At 33.1% G+C, this 18,338-nt stretch overlaps 1 protein-coding gene and 1 long non-coding RNA gene across 2 annotated transcripts; one reads left to right on the top strand and one right to left on the bottom strand.

Annotated features, from left to right (window-relative positions):
* Positions 1–493: 493 nt before the first annotated feature.
* LOC128219570 (uncharacterized) lies at positions 494–2,586 on the bottom strand. Its single transcript, XR_008258584.1, has 3 exons — positions 2,465–2,586; positions 1,219–1,285; positions 494–681 (listed from the first exon to the last, which is right to left on the bottom strand). It is a non-coding gene; the product is annotated as an uncharacterized LOC128219570 (long non-coding RNA).
* Positions 2,587–9,374: 6,788 nt separating this feature from the next.
* LOC128219538 (turripeptide Pal9.2-like) lies at positions 9,375–10,965 on the top strand. Its single transcript, XM_052927360.1, has 4 exons — positions 9,375–9,425; positions 9,648–9,737; positions 10,438–10,590; positions 10,846–10,965. The coding sequence occupies exons 1-4, from the start codon at positions 9,392–9,394 to the stop codon at positions 10,935–10,937; spliced, it is 369 nt and encodes a 122-aa protein (XP_052783320.1). The 5' UTR covers positions 9,375–9,391; the 3' UTR covers positions 10,938–10,965.
* Positions 10,966–18,338: the final 7,373 nt, after the last annotated feature.

Here is an 18,338-nt window from a genome sequence, read left to right as displayed (position 1 = left end):
GAAATCTTAAATTCGGCCACGATCATGTTTTCAATGTGACCACATGGACCGTGGACAAACAGACACTGAAATTCATAAGATAAAGCCAATGAAGATTTTTGTCTTGACCTTTTCCAAACTTTTGTTTAAATAGGGGCGAGGGGGGCATTTAAACATTGACATGAGTTTCTCGACGAACACGATCATAAAAATTATTCATGTTTACATATGAATGTTATACATCGACACCGTAGGTAGATATAAACAGTACCGGACCGATACGCAAATACAGACACTAGTTTAACATTTTTACTTGATTCATCACAATTAGGGGGTGGCGAAAAAGAGAGGGAGAGTGTGATACATATCTAGGAATTGATTCATAATCGCCTTACCCACACCTTACACAGACAGTGAGCTGATGTTGGGGTATCACCAGTGAACACTCGTTTGAGGCTCGAAAAAGGAAAACAAAATTGAATCAAGCAAACAGAGTTTGAATTGCAAGTGAATTAATCATCCGTTACATTTATCATTTACAGCTAATACGACATCCGGCCTCCGTTGCGAACACATTTTTTGCCCCGCTGACGTAGCAGCCCCATTTTGGGGAACATTTCCGGTCACGAAGGACGTACGTCCATTTCAGAGTCTTCAGACCATCCCTGCAGATTAGGTGCTCCTTTGGTGGCGAGAGACACTCTGAAATATATGAATAGTTGTGTCTAGTAATAATATTTGAAATTGTTGTAAACAAATAGTTTAATTGCACTGATGGTACTCGTATTAATCAACAAAATGCCTTTGGACGCATACAAATGAAATTGTATTGAAGTTTTTACTTTTTAAGAGTTTGCAAAATGTTATTTTTATTGTGAGCGTTACACGATACAATAAAATGTATTTTAACGCTATTGTTTTGTAATAAAAAGCTATTTAATCATCTTCTGTAAAAGTTAGGACATTTCATCGCGTGTACGAGATCAGCTCCACGAATTCACGATTTTATGATATATCGATTTCACTATTTTAACTTCACAACTTCATAAAAATGTGATGTTGTAATGTCAGCACGGGTCTGTCGTACAGATGATACACCGGTTGCAGTTCATTTGTGATTTGTATCGGAATTAACGTATACAACTTTCATTTTTGTTTGTATTAATAAACTAGCTACGATACAGCTCCACGATAACTTTATATCAACAATACGTAAATATTGTTGTAATATGGTCGTACGTGGGTTCAGCCCGTTGGCGCAGGCAACTGCCAGACTAACCAATGTAACAGCAAGTAAACACTTCATCTGAAATAACAAACATGAATGAGTTAATGGTGAACACTATTAAAATTAGTTTATTGGAGAATGAGGCAGCACACGATATATATTAGCAACAGCCACGTATTTTTTCTTACTTTTTTCTTGCTTCCCCAACTGCTGAAAATATATTTTATGTCAGTAAAATTAAACCACGCTAAATCATCATGACTTATTAACAACTCGCTCTTTCCTTTTTACACATAAAGAAACTACAGTAAATACGTTGTAAGTAGATAACCCTTCGTTATCTTTGTGGTTTTATTCATCGAATGTTAAGACTTCACATAGTTTCGTTTGTTACATAAGGGTGAAAATTATAATTTACTTAAAGCTAATGCAACGCTGCATAGTTTGGAAAAAAGGCGGACAAGTGTAGCATTTTACCGGGCGCAGTCCATCGAAAGTACATAAATGCAAATTTGAAACGTAACCCTCATTGAAATCAACACCTTATTAATAGTTTTAATCTGCTTACTGTTTATAATGCGACTATTTTGAAGACGTCGTAACAATTATATAAACTATTAAAAAACGTTAACTGTAAAATTCCATTAATCCAAGGAAAAAGCGAATATACCAACAATAAATGTAATCTTACAAGATAATTTGCAATATGCCAACGTTTAATGTAAAAGACTAACATAAATTGTAATATACCAATGTTAAATGTAATATACCAACGTTAAATGTAATATACCAAAGTTTAATTTTTAATACTAACGTTTGATGTAATTTATCAACGTTAAATGTAGTATAACGACGTACTATGTAATATATCAATGTTAAATATAATCTTCATCGTTAAATATAATATATTATATATATATATATATATATATATATATATATATATATATATATATATATATATATATATAAAATAATATATACCAACGTTAGACGTAATTTACCAATGTTAAATGTGGTATATCGACGTAAGATGTAATATACCAACATTAAATATAATTTTCAACGTGAAATGAAAAACACCAATATTACATTTTAATACCAATGTTAAATGTAATATACCAACGTAAAATGTAATATACTAACGTTAGATGTAAATGATGAACTTTTATACATATAACATGCTGACGTAAGATGTAAGATACCAACGTTAAATGAAATGTAAACTACCAATAATTTTTAAAACGCATCACTTACCTTATTGGTAGGCGAATTTTCCGAAATTTGAAATTCAATGTGTATACTAGACTTATATAGTGCTGTTCATATGACACCTGTTTCAAATATAGGAGGAGCAATTCCTTTCTAGCAGGGCATTGATCCTGCTTTAGGCATAGCGCTGTGTTTTGTAACTGCTGTTTGTGACAACCTTGACGGTATTCTCAGAGTCAAATGAAATATTCCGGAGCAGCGATTTAATAGGACACTCTAATAGATTGGTATCGTAGTTTTACAATACGTTGAAATTTGCCCCATGGGTTTTATTTCCTAATTGTTTGGGATAATCGCCAGCTGTATCATATTATTTATCAAATCGTTCCTCCCGGTCGGAAAAAACAACAATTTTTTTTTTTACATATCATCATTTATTTTATCTGTGGCCCTGAAAAGGATTGTTTTTAAGTTTACAATTCGTAAAGTCCTTGTTTACGGCAACATTAATATCAATCGGAAGCGTTGTTAGTGTATCTTATGAATTCAGCCAGGGGAACAATTAAAAGCTGATTTTAAATTGTCTTGACAACCTTATACCATATTTGTTACCCCACTGGGTGGAGTCTTATGCTGGGACTTGTGTCATTTTCAATCCTGTTTTGCCTTGGATTACAGAGACATTAACACTTTTGTTATTATGCCTTTTTATATTTTTTTTATTAAATAACATTATGCATGTCCTCTGATCTTTAACATTTTTATAAACGACATATTTTCATTTTTTTTAACCGTACAATTATGCTGATGACATCGCAATTTCTAACTGGCACCCAAATAAAGACGTAGTAAAGTCAACACTAGAAACAAAAAGCAGTCAGCCCCTTGACTGGTTCACATTTAATCAAATGCAAGCAAACCTAGTGAAACTGTACCAGGTCAAACTTCTAGGAGTGGAACCAGACTACTCAAATATCACACCTGTGCAAAAAAGCGGGAACTCAGCTGATCATTCTGTAAAGACAAAGCAAATGTCTCTCTGAAAAGAAATATAGACTTCTATTATGATATATATCAAATCAAATTATTGTTCTATCGTTTGGCCTTTTTGTAATAAGAAATACTCTAAAAATAAGAAAAACATCAATACAGGGCCCTTCGAATAGCCTATAATGATATTAACTCATCTTATGACATCTCTTGTTCTGTTGTCATAAGGATGTTTGTTTTGATTAAAACCTTTTACTTTGTTTTCTCATTGAGTTATTAAAACATGTGTTTCAGGTTCGTCAAGACATAATATCACAGTTCCGAGCATAAGCAACTATGTCAGCTACTCTATTGTGGTCACGACGACTAGTTTGGCAGCCACTCCATTGAGGTGTCCTACAAAACTAGTCAGAGTGCCATTTACACCTAGACCCATACTGCCCTAAAACCGCCAACAAAAGTGATCAAGGAAGCAATTATAAATATTTGTGTATTTCTTTATTTATTCATAGTGAAATATCTTAATTCGAATCATTTTTTCAATCATCTTCACATCCATGGCATTCCAGCGTATTTATAACCTATATGATGCCGAGAATGTCATGTCAGTGTTTATACATATTCAAGTTAAACCTAATAGATTCGCACGTATAGTAAGTGTACATTTGAACTGAAATAAAAAAATACTAAATATGAGGCATACAAAAATTGACAAGAGACTGAGTAAGATTTAAAGTAATTATGGTATTATACATCATGGCAATTTTATTTATGAAGTTTGTGTCAAACTGTTTTTATTTTATTCTTAAGTCATTATGGCTGAAATTCAGCATGAGGCCATGCTGGCAATAGTTTTGACAAGGGGGATGGTTACATTATTTTCCGAAGGGCACGAACCTTCATTTTCGACAAAGTAATCTGTTTTCAAATGCTAGAACATGTTATTATCCCCGCCTGAAAGCGATGGTGATAGAGTATGGAAGGTGTATGTGTGCATCCCGGCATTCTTGTCTGATCATAAACAGAGAAGTCTTTGAGGTATCGACCTCAAGCTTCCTATACATTTAGATCTCATTGAGTAGAAGTGCAGTACATAGAACTATACCCCCGGGTGTAGTCGTTTTTTTAGTTATTCCCCTTAATTTCTTACTTATTTTTTGTCCGGACTTGGAAAGGTCTTTAAGGTATTAACCTTAAACTTCATATTCAAATCTCATTGATTGCAGTGATCAAAAACCATACCTCTGGCTGCCATATGTTTTTTAGTTGTTGCCCTTTGTCAATGTTGCTATTTATTCTTTGGCCAGAGTAAACTTGAGAAGTCTGAGGTATTTGCTTCAACCTGCATATACAGATATCTCATAGTATTTTTATTTTTGACCCTTTTGTTTATTCTCTTACATTTTTGTCCGTAGCATAAGTAGAAAAGTCTTTAAGGGACGACTCCAAACGTATTAAACAAAACTATCTCATTGAGGAGAAGTACAGTACACAAGGCCCATGTCCCTTGCTGTAAAATCTGAGTTATTTGCCTTTTTAATTTTTTACTGTTGTCCTTTGTCGGAAGGCAAAGTGCTTTATTTGGAAGAAAATATTTCAGTCTGTGACTGCTTTTATTATCATACACGTTCTTACAAATTAATGTTAGGACTATAAAGGAATCACCATTTTGTCATGTACGCCCGTCCTGTGTTCGTCTGGACTATATCTTTTTCATTCATGGTCGGGTTTTAATTCTATTTGGCAGAAGTGACCATCATAGCATGGAAACGTGTAGCGCACCAGACCCTAGTCTCTACCTACACGGTCAAGGTCACAACAACCTTTTGAACTTAGTGTGCTTTGTTATATCAGCCTTACTGCTAATGGCTCATGAACGATCCACATCTTTGCTCATTCGTGGTTTGATGTAAAAACATGTATGGCAGGGTGACTACCATAGCATGAGGATGTGTTGCACTATAGACTCTGTCCCTACCTTCAAGGTCAAAACAACCGCCTGAGCTTAATACATTTTGTTAAAGCCTAACTGATGATAGTTTGTCACATGACAGTACTTATATTTTCAATCTTCCTCATGTCTCAACATTAATGAAAATTATGTTGCAAGTTTAACTTCATTGAAACTCGTTCAACTTGCTTTCTTTAGTTGTTCTATCAGGGCAGTATTTCCGATCCTAGAGTGAGTGTGTGGGAGTGTGTATCGCATTAAGTGATAGCTCTAGTCAGGTTGTTTCTGTTCGGAAAAGGCAAGTGATTGTCATAGCTTTGGGACTGGCCTTGACAGCTGTTATGGTACACATGTTGCTAGAGACAATACGGAAATGAGTGACAATGCCTAAATTTGGACCAGAAGATAACATACAGGATATGTCGCAAAATGTTATGATATATCGTCTTAAGTTTAAAAGCAAGCATTTAATAAATAACATACAAGACATTTTCAGCATTGTCATATTAAATTTAAAAGTTTTAAGATCATGGATATGTATCATTTGAATACTGCTGATTTATCTGTCTGAAAATATTCAAATCTGCAAATTAAAAGAAACACTAAAATGGTAAAAGAAATACTAACATGCTGATTTGTCTGTATGTAAACATGCAAATTTTATCATTTTATTAACTCCTTTTTGTGTTTTATGAGTAAATATTTAAGGCAATGTTCGATTTTACAAATGATGTCTTCATATAGTATGTACATTTATTATAGGTTGTACTGCACGAAAAATTAAAATAAATATTTATAGAAGGCATGTGTGTGCGCGTGTGTGTGTGTGTGTGTGCGTGTGTGTGTGTGCGTGTGTGTGTGTGTGTGTGTGTGTGTGGGGGTGTGCGCGCTACCATTTTACCTACTATTTTTTGTCGAAATTTAAGGACTCGCTCTTAGTCAACAAAACAACTTATACATAAAAATACCCCGTTCATTAAGAAAGAGTGTGTTTTTTAATCCTTAAACCTCGACTTTTGCAAGATACAAAAGAGTTTTTAAAGAAAAGTATGGTTTATAGACTGGAATCTTGAATGTAAAGCAGAAACCTAACCCTAACCCTAACCCTAACCCTATTGATAAAGACAATGGCATGAAACTAAGCTGGTTGAGCAAAATGTCGCCAACCTTAAGACTGGTGTGTTAGGAAAGGTGCACACGCACTATCCAACAGAGATAGCTCTATAGTTATTTGGGTCGATAGTTGGACCGTTTTTGAACACAGGAGATCGTCATGTTTGATTGTATCCTATGTCCATATGATTTAAATGAATGAATGAAATTCAATATCCATGATGTATACACTTTTTACTTTGATGTATGAATGAATTGTGAAAGAATACGTATATGTGGGAAATTAATGAGTTTGTTTGTAAAATATCATGATAGTAGATCTTAATTCCTTTCCAGTTTATTTGATATAAAACATATTGTTTTGACACCGTTCTATGCAGTTGTATGAAATAGAAACATAAATAATTAAAAGAAACAGAAATAATTGAAATATAATAAAAACTACAGGGACAATCCCATTAATTGGACATTCAAAAATAAACCGTGTTTGGAGGCACACAGCAAGGACCCAAACACCAATGAACTAGAGACACAAACATATTTACACCGCTTCTAAAATCATAAGATTCAGTTTTTGATTTATTACTGACTTTTACATAAAATTATATGTGCCTGGAAAACTGTTGAAATTACGCACGGCTAAAATAGCATATTTATACAAACATGGTTCAGTCATACATGGCATTTTAGGGGGGTGTTTATGTGTTTATAATTCCAATTTACTTCGAAAAAGGCACATTTCTGCATAAATTGCTTGAAATAAAAAGTTTCGCACCGTGGTTGCATTTCAAACATCTTTTGCAGCATTGTACGTTTAAAACATTTTGGAAAACCTTTTTCCACTACCTTAGTACAACATTGTTTTCATAGAAATATTATATACTAACCGTAGCGTATTTATGAAGAAAAAAATCACACTTATATCGAGCTACTACAAAAGTTAAAACTGCCATAGTGTATCTATGCACGCACACGTGGTATAATTTCAAGATCGATCATTGCATTATACGTCTCCGGCAATTTTGAAATATATATAGATGAAATGTATGTTCTATAACTATCATAGTGTATTAATGAATAATAGTATACCGTTGCGCTGTTTTGCATGTGCTTTTACCTACTGGTGATGATATTTAATACAATAACTTCAACACACGACTATGGCTATTGCTACCTTCATTCTTCATATCTGTAGCGTATTAATGAGAGTTTTGTACTTTTCCGAAGTCAACCAAAGCGTAGTTGTGCCGTAATGTCATATTATTTTATAAGTAAATATTTTTTATGCCGTTAGATAATGAAACCGATAAAATACTTTTTATTGCATTCACATGTATATAATAGTTTTGAGTAAAACGAAAAATTTATATTTTAACTGGAAAATGACCTAATTAAGGATAATGTATATGCCACTAATTCTTGAAATGCAAAATTGATTTAAAGATGCACTCTTACTCCGAAATAAGACTTACCACATATAATACAATTAGGTTGATATAATTAAAAGGATAAACAAATGTCGTTAATAATGGTTCCTATGAAGGATTCCGAGATAAATTTGAAAGAAAGGTGCATAAAACATTTGTTTCCTACCTTATGAGCCTAAAGTATATCACTGTAAATCTTTTAGCATTCACAAATCATTTAATTTTTTGTTTTTGTTTTTAGCTATTAATACACGGTTACAATCTTGTTATCAGTACCTTATTTTTCCATAAATGTAATATTTAGTACGTAGTTTAAGGTGTATCACTCAAAGCTTATGTTTGATACACATGTGTATGTAATGATTTTGAATAAGAGTGTCACTTTAATAAGAAAAAAAAACATGTACAAGATTATAAAATTTAGCGCTAATCCGACGCTGTAAGATGGCCGTATTCAGAAGCCGAAAATACACTGCTGAAGTAGTTCGCCTGTGTATGATAGAGGTAATGGAGACACCCAATCAGACTCAGTTTAGCATGGAAATTATAAATAAAAGTACAAATCATTGTCTGTTATGTTTCTCTAGATGGTCCATTATGTCCCGAAATATGGTCCGTAATTTCCCCAAATATGGTTCTTTATGTCTGGTCCATAATGTCCATGGTCTGTAATGTCCGTCGTGTTTCGTTTTAATTTCCTGTATAAAAACAACACACATCCTTATGGCTAAATAATTTCAACCTGTCCAAATCCTCGCAAGAATAAATCTTCAAATCTTTTCAACAGGCTGCTGTAACATACTGACACGCTCGCAAGATTTTAAGATCGGTTCACTTTATAATCGCTACGTTATTTTATGCCACAGACTGTCTGTTATTGACGGTTTCTGAAAGTTGTATAGCCATTTTACATGGCTTATTTTCATCCAAGGGAAGTAGCACGTTTATGTTTATCGCAAGGATACAGTCTGATTCATATAAGACCTTTCGTATTCAAGCCGATTTCGTTGATTTTGTAAGTTTAATTTATATATTAAAATGTTAACGATAACAGACACCCACAAGTATCAAACATTTCCGGAATATTAAAACAATACATTGTGGTAAATGGTGCAATGAATTGTGGAACTCACTGGGCATACGCACTGTAAACAAAGGGAGAATACAAAGTGTTCACTCATGTCAAGGGCATTAAATTATCAAGCAACAATAGAATGAGCAGAACAGAGATAAGATTCCGTGGAAATGGCAGCGCGTTGAAACAAAATTCTCGCTTCGTATATACAACTTGGCCGCGTTTAAATAATACAAGGGAGAATGAAAATGAAGAACTAGAAATTATTCAGTTCAGCTTTGCGGCCAGCTGTTTTAGTTAGCATGGAGATGATAAGTCAGTATCTATTTAGAGATAACTATGGTGCTAGATAGCATAAATGTAATCAAACTTCAGCTCACATTTACACCGTATTCCGAGCCGAACACACATTGACCATGAAGATCATTTTGTGTCTTGCATTTTTATCAGGCAAGTTAGATTTTTTTCAAATAATGCTTTTATTTCATTGGCAGATGGAAATTAAAGAGTGTGTAGTCGCACTTTATATATAAACATTTAAGTTCAACGATTCAAACTAAGTCTGGTCTGTTAAATTGTTTAATATATAATTCTTTATTATTCTTTTTTAAAGCGTTTAAAAAATCTGCTTTGGTAAATAAAGTTCAAATTGTACACGTGTGCCCTGTGTAGGCTGTCTGGGGGCGTCTCTGAACTTTCAGTGTGGCGAGTTTTGTATCGACGGGTACCTGCCCGTGTGTGGCTCTAACGGAAAAACTTACCGTATGTATAAAGTTTGGAAATGCTGTTAAAGCCGGGAGATGGAATATTGAAAATATTAAATAAATATTAATATCACAGAACTGCCAATTTCTCATAAAGAAGTGAATGAAATAGTTACACTGATTTTATCAACATATCGTAATTGAGTACTGTATTTAAATGACATTAGAGACAGCCTTAGTGTGTCCATTACTCTATGTTATGCACGGTATCTGTAAAGGAGATCAAACACGAACGGTTTTGTTTTTGGTTAATATATCACATTCATTCCTTGTACGATCATCTTCGTAATTTCATCTTAAAATATTATATTTTAAATTATTTATTGAAATAAATCTAATTTGACTAGTCGATTATATGATTAAAAACTTTGGTTTGTTTTATGTTCGGTGAAAGTTCGGAGGTGGTTATTTCGACAGCGCAATAAAAAATGGAAGACATACTCTTGTTAGCTGTAATATTCTGCTGCTCTTAACAACTCATTTCACAGACCTTTCATAAAGCCTTATCCAAGTGTCAAAAACTTTTCATTCAAAATGTTTTGAAGATTCATATGTTCCTCATGAAAGAAATGAGTTAATAAAGGGAATATTTTAGTAGTGCACACTTTCCACAGTGAACAAATTGCGTCTGTATTTTTACAGAATTACACATTAAACCAAACGAATTGTACTGTTTGCTCAGACTGATTACATTACAGCAAACCTATGCTACTTTCAACAAGCCAAGTGCCTGGACCCGACCCTGACATCCTATGCGGGTCCATGCGGGACGACCTACTATCCGCCATGTCCCGACATGATGTGTATGGCACTGTACGATCCCGTCTGCGGTTCCGACAGGAAAACATACAGTAAGTATTTATTTCCATTTCGCTCTGTGAACTCAAATACTTTTAATGTATACAAAGGGTTTACTCTTGATCACGATTGGTTTCAGGAGGCAAAAATGTGTTCAAATAGAATCAGAGAAAAAAACTTTGTAACGAAACGCACACAAAAGAGTGTCAAGGGAGCTTTAAATGCATGTAACACATTCCAACGGAGATTTCGTGGTTATCTAAGTCAAATTACTTGTCTTTTGACACCTCTTTATGCACTTGTTTTAGGTAACAAGTGTGAACTGCATGCTGTCCACTGCCATGGAGAAGTATCAGTGGCTCACACCGGAACTTGTAGTGGCACCATCCCACCTGTTTAAACGTGCATGTGCTCGTGTTAAACATTCGCTGTGCTTTAGATTATTAAAATGAATAATTTATGAAGCAGAGTACTTCTTCGAATTTGTGTTGTCATACTTTCGGATAAATTTTCGACATAGTGCTCAAACTAGAAAAGTATGTAAGTATTTAAAATAGTGACCCTTTTTGGCGAACATACACAGGAGATTGAATCGTATAAAAAGATAGACCAAGAATGTTTTGGATCACATTGGTTGTTATCTTATGCTATCTGCTTTACTCGAAGATCATGATCACACTTAATATCAATATAACCAAAACTTGTGTCCGTACTGTTACACAGTTCCGGTATGAAATTGATTGAAACAGACTGACACAACATTGAAAGATAAGACAATACAGGTCAGTTGTACCACCTTTGGTACAAACTGTGAAGAAATAGTTTTATTTGCGTCCAAGTTATTTGGGTACGCACTTGCTTGGTACGAAATGGCCAAGTTTGGCGTTCAAATACAGTCAACATTTTAACGTCTTTCAAGCTCAGAATCAAAGTCAAATTATTTCCAGTATATCAATTAGTCTATCGTCACAAAGTTTACATTTGTAAATTTCTATGGCCAAGGCTTAAGGGGCCATTTCAATTCAGGGTTTTAGTCGTAACCTTGATTATCCTAAACGTCAAAAATGGCAATGAATCGATTTATTTTCTTCAACTTTATGTTTATAAGTGCCGCACATAAATATGTAGCACAACAATGTTACTAGGACACTAAGATAATTACAATTTTCGGCTAACATCAAGTAAAATCTATAATTAGCCCCTTTTTATTAAGACTCAATTAGTTTACAATGTAAAACAAATGGAATAGGTGTTTGATTACATAAAACGCAAACAATATATTCGTGAACAATATGTTCAAAGTTTACCATTTTGAAAATAACTATCCTATATACTCTTTTGTAAACACACTATCTCGAACCAAACACAGGAAGACAACAACATGCATTCAAACATAATAATATTATTTAACGTAAACGCCGCATTTTCTGACACAGCCACTTGCGTTCTAAATTGGTTATTTTGAAAAAAAAACAGGGCAAAGAAGTATACTATTCGGACAAATATTATCAGAAGCGAATTAGTCGCGTTGTCATATTTTTGCCTGGTCGTTACATAACTTGTCTTCTTTCCATCGAACATTTACATTTACAAAAAAATCACACTGATGATGAAATTGAAAAAGACTCGTCAATGACGATTAAAAAAAAATAGAGAAATACATGTAACACATTGTTTGAAGTATACGATATTATTGATCATGTCATAAGCAAAAACATGCTGGCGCACACTTAATGTACGGATATTTCTATTTGTAAGGGTACGTGTATTGTGGACTTACTGGTAAGGCCAGGATCGCTAAAATAAATATATCAAAACAGAATGTTAGTTATAAACCTTAAGGTAGGGGATAAAGTTGTAGGTTTCGATTTCTCCTAGTTTTGTTCAATGTGATGTATATTGCCACAAGTCAATGAATCCAACGAGGGCATGGTTTCGTACGCAAAAATACATCTAGCCACGCACCTAAAAAATGCTAATTGCTAATGAAACAGTGTACCTATGCAAAAATAAAACAATGTATAACCTTTGCATTTCTTGATGCCTTGGAAAGTTATTAGATCTCTTCATCCAAGCAATTGCAATACGACCAGCAAGTTTTTATTAAGTGGTTTACGGGAAAATTTTCAAATAAATTGAGTCGGGGCGAGGGGCTTTAGAGAAATAAAAATAAAAATAAAGTCAAAATTTTCCCCCGTCGACCAAACAATAAAAATAAAAGTAAGGATTGAACATTGTTTTGTTTTACAAATGTTGTATATTGTTTTTTCCCCTTGATAATACGTTCAAACTGAAATGACACTATTCTGAACTGGAAATAAGGTGCTATTAAGTTATTAAATGGTCCTTTTAATTCTTAAATTTGTAAAAGAAATGTTTCTACATTTTAATCTTGTTCATTGATTAAACATATTTGTTGGATAATTCTGTTGGATTCATATCATGTGTTCTGTTTTACATGTTACTTTTTAATACATATATAATATGATCACAATTAATAATCAGTATTTGCACATTAAATAATAGTGTTTAATGACATTGAGGATGGACAAACAAGCGTTAAGCAAACTATTTAAATTCTATTAGTCACGAAGAGTGGCGTATCATATAACAAGCATGTACTTTGTAAACAATCAAATTGTATGAAGAAATATAATAAGATTATATATGAAACAAGTAGAGTTAAATTCTAAACGTAAGCCTTACCTAAGTGATAGTGGTAATGCAACAATATTTACAATGTTATGACGTCGATCGAATCCTTAAGAAATTTGCCAAAATTAAGTTGAATGGTATAGTTCCTGTTTTGCATAATTTAAATGAATTTCATCATGCTAGGCCTAACAAAGTATTTTCGTTTTAAATATAGTCTACGTAAATCAGTAAATCCCTTACAAACACAAGGGAAGTGATTCTCATCTTCAATATCACCACTTTTACATATGGTGCAATAGCGTTGAATTTGAGGAATTCTATTGTTGCCATTACGCCAAGTTTCTAAAAGTAACTGATGAGACGAAAGTCGCAATCTAGTAAAAGGAATTCGATATTTAGAAGCAAATCTATCGAGATACTCAGCACGTTTGAAAGATATTTTAAAATGTTTATAAGTACACAAAACGGGACTGTTACTAATAGCATTGTACCAATTAGAACTATAAAATACGTCAGCTTTTTTAACATGACATTAAAACTAGAACACATTAAGGCATTTGAACTAGGACTAGATAATGTGTATATTAAAACTAGAACACATTAAGGCATTTGAACTAGGACTAGATAATGTGTATATTAAAACTAGAACACATTAAGGCATTTGAACTAGGACTAGATAATGTGTATATTAAACTAGAACATATTAAGGCATTTGAACTAGGACTAGATAATGTGTATATTAAACTAGAACACATTAAGGCATTTGAACTAGGACTAGATAATGTGTATATTAAAACTAGAACACATTAAGGCATTTGAACTAGGACTAGATAATGTGTATATTAAACTAGAACATATTAAGGCATTTGAACTAGGACTAGATAATGTGTATATTAAACTAGAACACATTAAGGCATTTGAACTAGGACTAGATAATGTGTATATTAAAACTAGAACACATTAAGGCATTTGAACCAGGACTAGATAATGTGTATATTAAACTAGAACACATTAAGGCATTTGAACTAGGACTAGATAATGTGTTTATTAAACTAGAACACATTAAGGCATTTGAACTAGGACTAGATAATGTGTATATTAAACTAGAACACATTAAGGCATTTGAACTAGGACTAGATAATGTGTATATTAAACTTGAACACATTAAGGCATTTGAACTAGGACTAGATAATGTGTATATTAAAACTAGAACACATTAAGGCATTTGAACCAGGACTAGATAATGTGTATATTAAACTAGAACACATTAAGGCATTTGAGCCAGGACTAGATAATGTGTATATTAAAACTAGAACACATTAAGGCATTTGAACTAGGACTAGATAATGTGTATATTAAACTAGAACACATTAAGGCATTTGAACTAGGACTAGATAATGTGTATATTAAACTAGAACACATTAAGGCATTTGAACTAGGACTAGATAATGTGTATATAAAACTAGAACACATTAAGGCATTTGAACCAGGACTAGATAATGTGTATATTAAACTAGAACACATTAAGGCATTTGAGCCAGGACTAGATAATGTGTATATTAAAACTAGAACACATTAAGGCATTTGAGCCAGGACTAGATAATGTGTATATTAAACTTGAACACATTAAGGCATTTGAACTAGGACTAGATAATGTGTATATTAAACTAGAACACATTAAGGCATTTGAACCAGGACTAGATAATGTGTATATTAAACAAGAACACATTAAGGCATTTGAACTAGGACTAGATAATGTGTATATTAAAACTAGAACACATTAAGGCATTTGAACTAGGACTAGATAATGTGTATATTAAACTAGAACACATTAAGGCATTTGAACTAGGACTAGATAATGTGTATATTAAACTAGAACACATTAAGGCATTTGAACTAGGACTAGATAATGTGTATATTAAAACTTGAACACATTAAGGCATTTGAACTAGGACTAGATAATGTGTATATTAAACTTGAACACATTAAGGTATTTGAACTAGGACTAGATAATGTGTATATTAAACTAGAACACATTAAGGCATTTGAACTAGGACTAGATAATGTGTATATTAAACTAGAACACATTAAGGCATTTGAACTAGGACTTAATAATGTGTATATTAAACTAGAACACATTAAGGCATTTGAGCCAGGACTAGATAATGTGTATATTAAACTAGAACACATTAAGGCATTCGAGCCATGACTAGATAATGTCTTAAGTACAAACCAGCTTCCAAACATAAAAACAAAATGTCACTATCGGAAATAAAAAAATAAAAAAACAAACATTCTATACAACACTCTTAACAATGTCCTGCAATGACTAAAATTAATTGTTACCCCTATTAACACATCATTTCTTCTTGTCTCTTTTAAGACTTAAAACATCTCTTTGTAGTGATATGAACTATAATTTATTGCACTCTTTTATTGTTTTCTTAGCACCTCAGGTCATGATAGGTTTTGTTTCCTCTGCATGTTGCGTGTATCGGACAAATCATACCAAACTGTTCCTTTAAACCTCGCACATCATCAGTGTCAAGAAAAAAACACTGTACCCACTATAGAAGCAGAAACTCATTGTTAGACCTGAAAAATCAAACATTTTCATTTTTAACCTTCATAAACTGGGTGCGATATACCGGCTCAAACAAAGCGATATGGAATAAATAAAGTTGTTAGTCACATTGAATAACCAGGCTGCCATTAAAAAGATGCTGTGCCAACACTCATTGTTTTATAATTCATGAGAATAAACATTCATGAGAATAAACTGAGCACTGATGAGGCTTGTATTCAAGTAGATGATTTTCAGGCTAGAAAAATTGAATGTCCAGCCTACATAATAAGATGCCTGTATTAAAGTACTGCATGACAAGTATTCCTTGACAATGAGTTGATACCTGTAAGTCCGTGCGTGGAAGAGCGGATCCCGCATATGTAAAGAAGCTCTTGCTCAAGTCTGGTGACCGACTGAGCCTCAGATGATGTAAATTTTGCTGGGCCTTACACAATCCTACGTTTACCACAATCCCTGCACATACTGAATGCCCTGACCTAGGCTGAAACATCATATAAAGATGAACAATAAATGAAAACTAAAACTGGAATCTATATCATCCTTTATAGATAGTTTTACAAAACAATCCGTAGAATACCTTAAACAGATAATCAGCAAATCAGTACAGTACTTTGACATGTTTAAAAATATTCTTCTGGCAATAGGTACCTATTAATTGAAATATTTATGTCCCAAGAATAAAGTTTCTGCAAAATGCTGATTTGTTGATTTTTTTTCAGTTAAACTCTATAAATATACACGAATAAAAAACATCTTAAGACCACTTTAAACAATGTTATGCCTCAAACTTGAGCTAATTTTGGTAATACTTGCAACAATGATGTGTTTGGACGTCTTGTCCCTCTCAGATGAGAAAACTCCATCCACCAACTGTCACTAGTATTAGCTTCTCGACTAGGACTTTCTTTATTTAAACGTCATTTGTAGCTGAGCATTAAATTCGTTCACAACTTCATTAACTGATTATGTTTATGTTTATATGCGTATCAATGACTTCGAAATGTTTTTGTCAATTATAATTAATTCGAAATATTTAATATCACATGTATTGTCGCTAACACCAAATGTCGACATCTGGTTTGGAAGGCCTAGGACGACGTAATTACAATGATTCTGATTGGCTTACATCATGTTCAACCGCAGTGAACATCCAATTAAAACAGCCGTCATAGATGCCAAATAGAATACAATTTGACAAATCGTCTCCTTATCGGCATCAGTCTTTTTTTTCGAACACACTTAAAAACGTCAGTTGGCGGCCAGAATAAGAAAAAATAAAGATAACGATATATCCTGGCCTTACAACAGCCATTACATAGCTACTGATAAAGTTTATTTCAACTATGGGTTCCCTGAATGTCTGATCATTAATTATGCATCGTTGCACCTTTAATATTTATCATTTATCCTACTAGGACAATTCAATGGCTCACTATATTATACATCACATTATATATCTCTATATGACCGGTCATCGGTTCGGTGATTTTTAATGTGGATAATTATGTTGTTGTTGTTTTTTAGTTTATTTCTTTATTCTGATATATTTAGTACAAACATATTTATCGAAGACAGTTAAGTTCATTGATTGTGATGAATGGCGTGAAATAAAAACAACAACTACAACTGGTTATTTATTAATATTGTTTGAAACGGTGCCCTATATCCTTTTATTATCGAGTATAATTCTGAATATATGTATTTTATATTCAGTACACCATTGTTGGACATTCTAGTTGTATCCCCATGATGGCCCAGATTGATTACCCTAAACGATATTTTTTTCCATATAATGTTTAGCATATATTTGTGAGGATTTGTTTAGGATGTTCTAGAATGCTCTACTCATTCAAGGTAAATAGTGGAGTAAACGAGATGTTTGGTAGAATTTGAAATGAACTTCAGGATTTGTTTAGTATATCAGGGAAAAATCTCCGGTCGCCGGCCTATGCTAAAATAAAGTTTTATTAAAATGTACACAAGTCTCATTAAAGGTTTGATCACAGTTTAAAGGTGGGGGGTTAAGTGCGCTTGTAAATGTTCGATATTTCGTAATTATAAGGTTAGGTGGACACACACATTCAAAGACCATAATGAATAAAGATAGTTCATGTAAACGCTTATATTGCTCACGAGCAAGATAAAATAACTACCCATTTGGAACCACTGTTTATTTGTCATAGCGCAATGACCTCCTGTGTTGAAAAAAGTCGTCCCAATCACCATGGAAATCTTTCTTATCAATGGTTTAGTTTTCATCTGAATGATTATGCAAAAAAGTTAAAAAGCTCTCTTAACCATATTAAACAGGTTGATCATTTGTTTGACGGATTTTGCCTGTCAAAAGTAGAGTGAGTGTGCAAGCAGAACAAAACATTTTCAAATCAGAGGCGAGCGATGGCGAAAAAAAAACACAAAATAAAATAAAAAAAGGTTTATTTTTGACAAAATATATCATACACTTATCAAAAACACGTTTTCATTTATAAATTAAAAGGTTTCGATTGTATAACATGAACATCTGTCTCAACAATTTAACAAAATGACAATATGTTTAAG

This window comes from Mya arenaria, chromosome 15 (genome assembly GCF_026914265.1).
Source record: "Mya arenaria isolate MELC-2E11 chromosome 15, ASM2691426v1".
Lineage (NCBI taxonomy): Eukaryota > Metazoa > Mollusca > Bivalvia > Myida > Myidae > Mya > Mya arenaria.
This window is presented reverse-complemented; position numbering and strand designations above follow the sequence as displayed.

Coding starts and splice junctions, on each gene's coding strand:
- LOC128219538 (XM_052927360.1), top strand. CDS start 9,392: ATGAAGATCATTTTGTGTCTTGCATTTTTATCAG. Junction 9,426..9,647: donor GTGTCTTGCATTTTTATCAG/GCAAGTTAGATT, acceptor TGCCCTGTGTAG/GCTGTCTGGGGGCGTCTCTG. Junction 9,738..10,437: donor CTCTAACGGAAAAACTTACC/GTATGTATAAAG, acceptor ATTACATTACAG/CAAACCTATGCTACTTTCAA.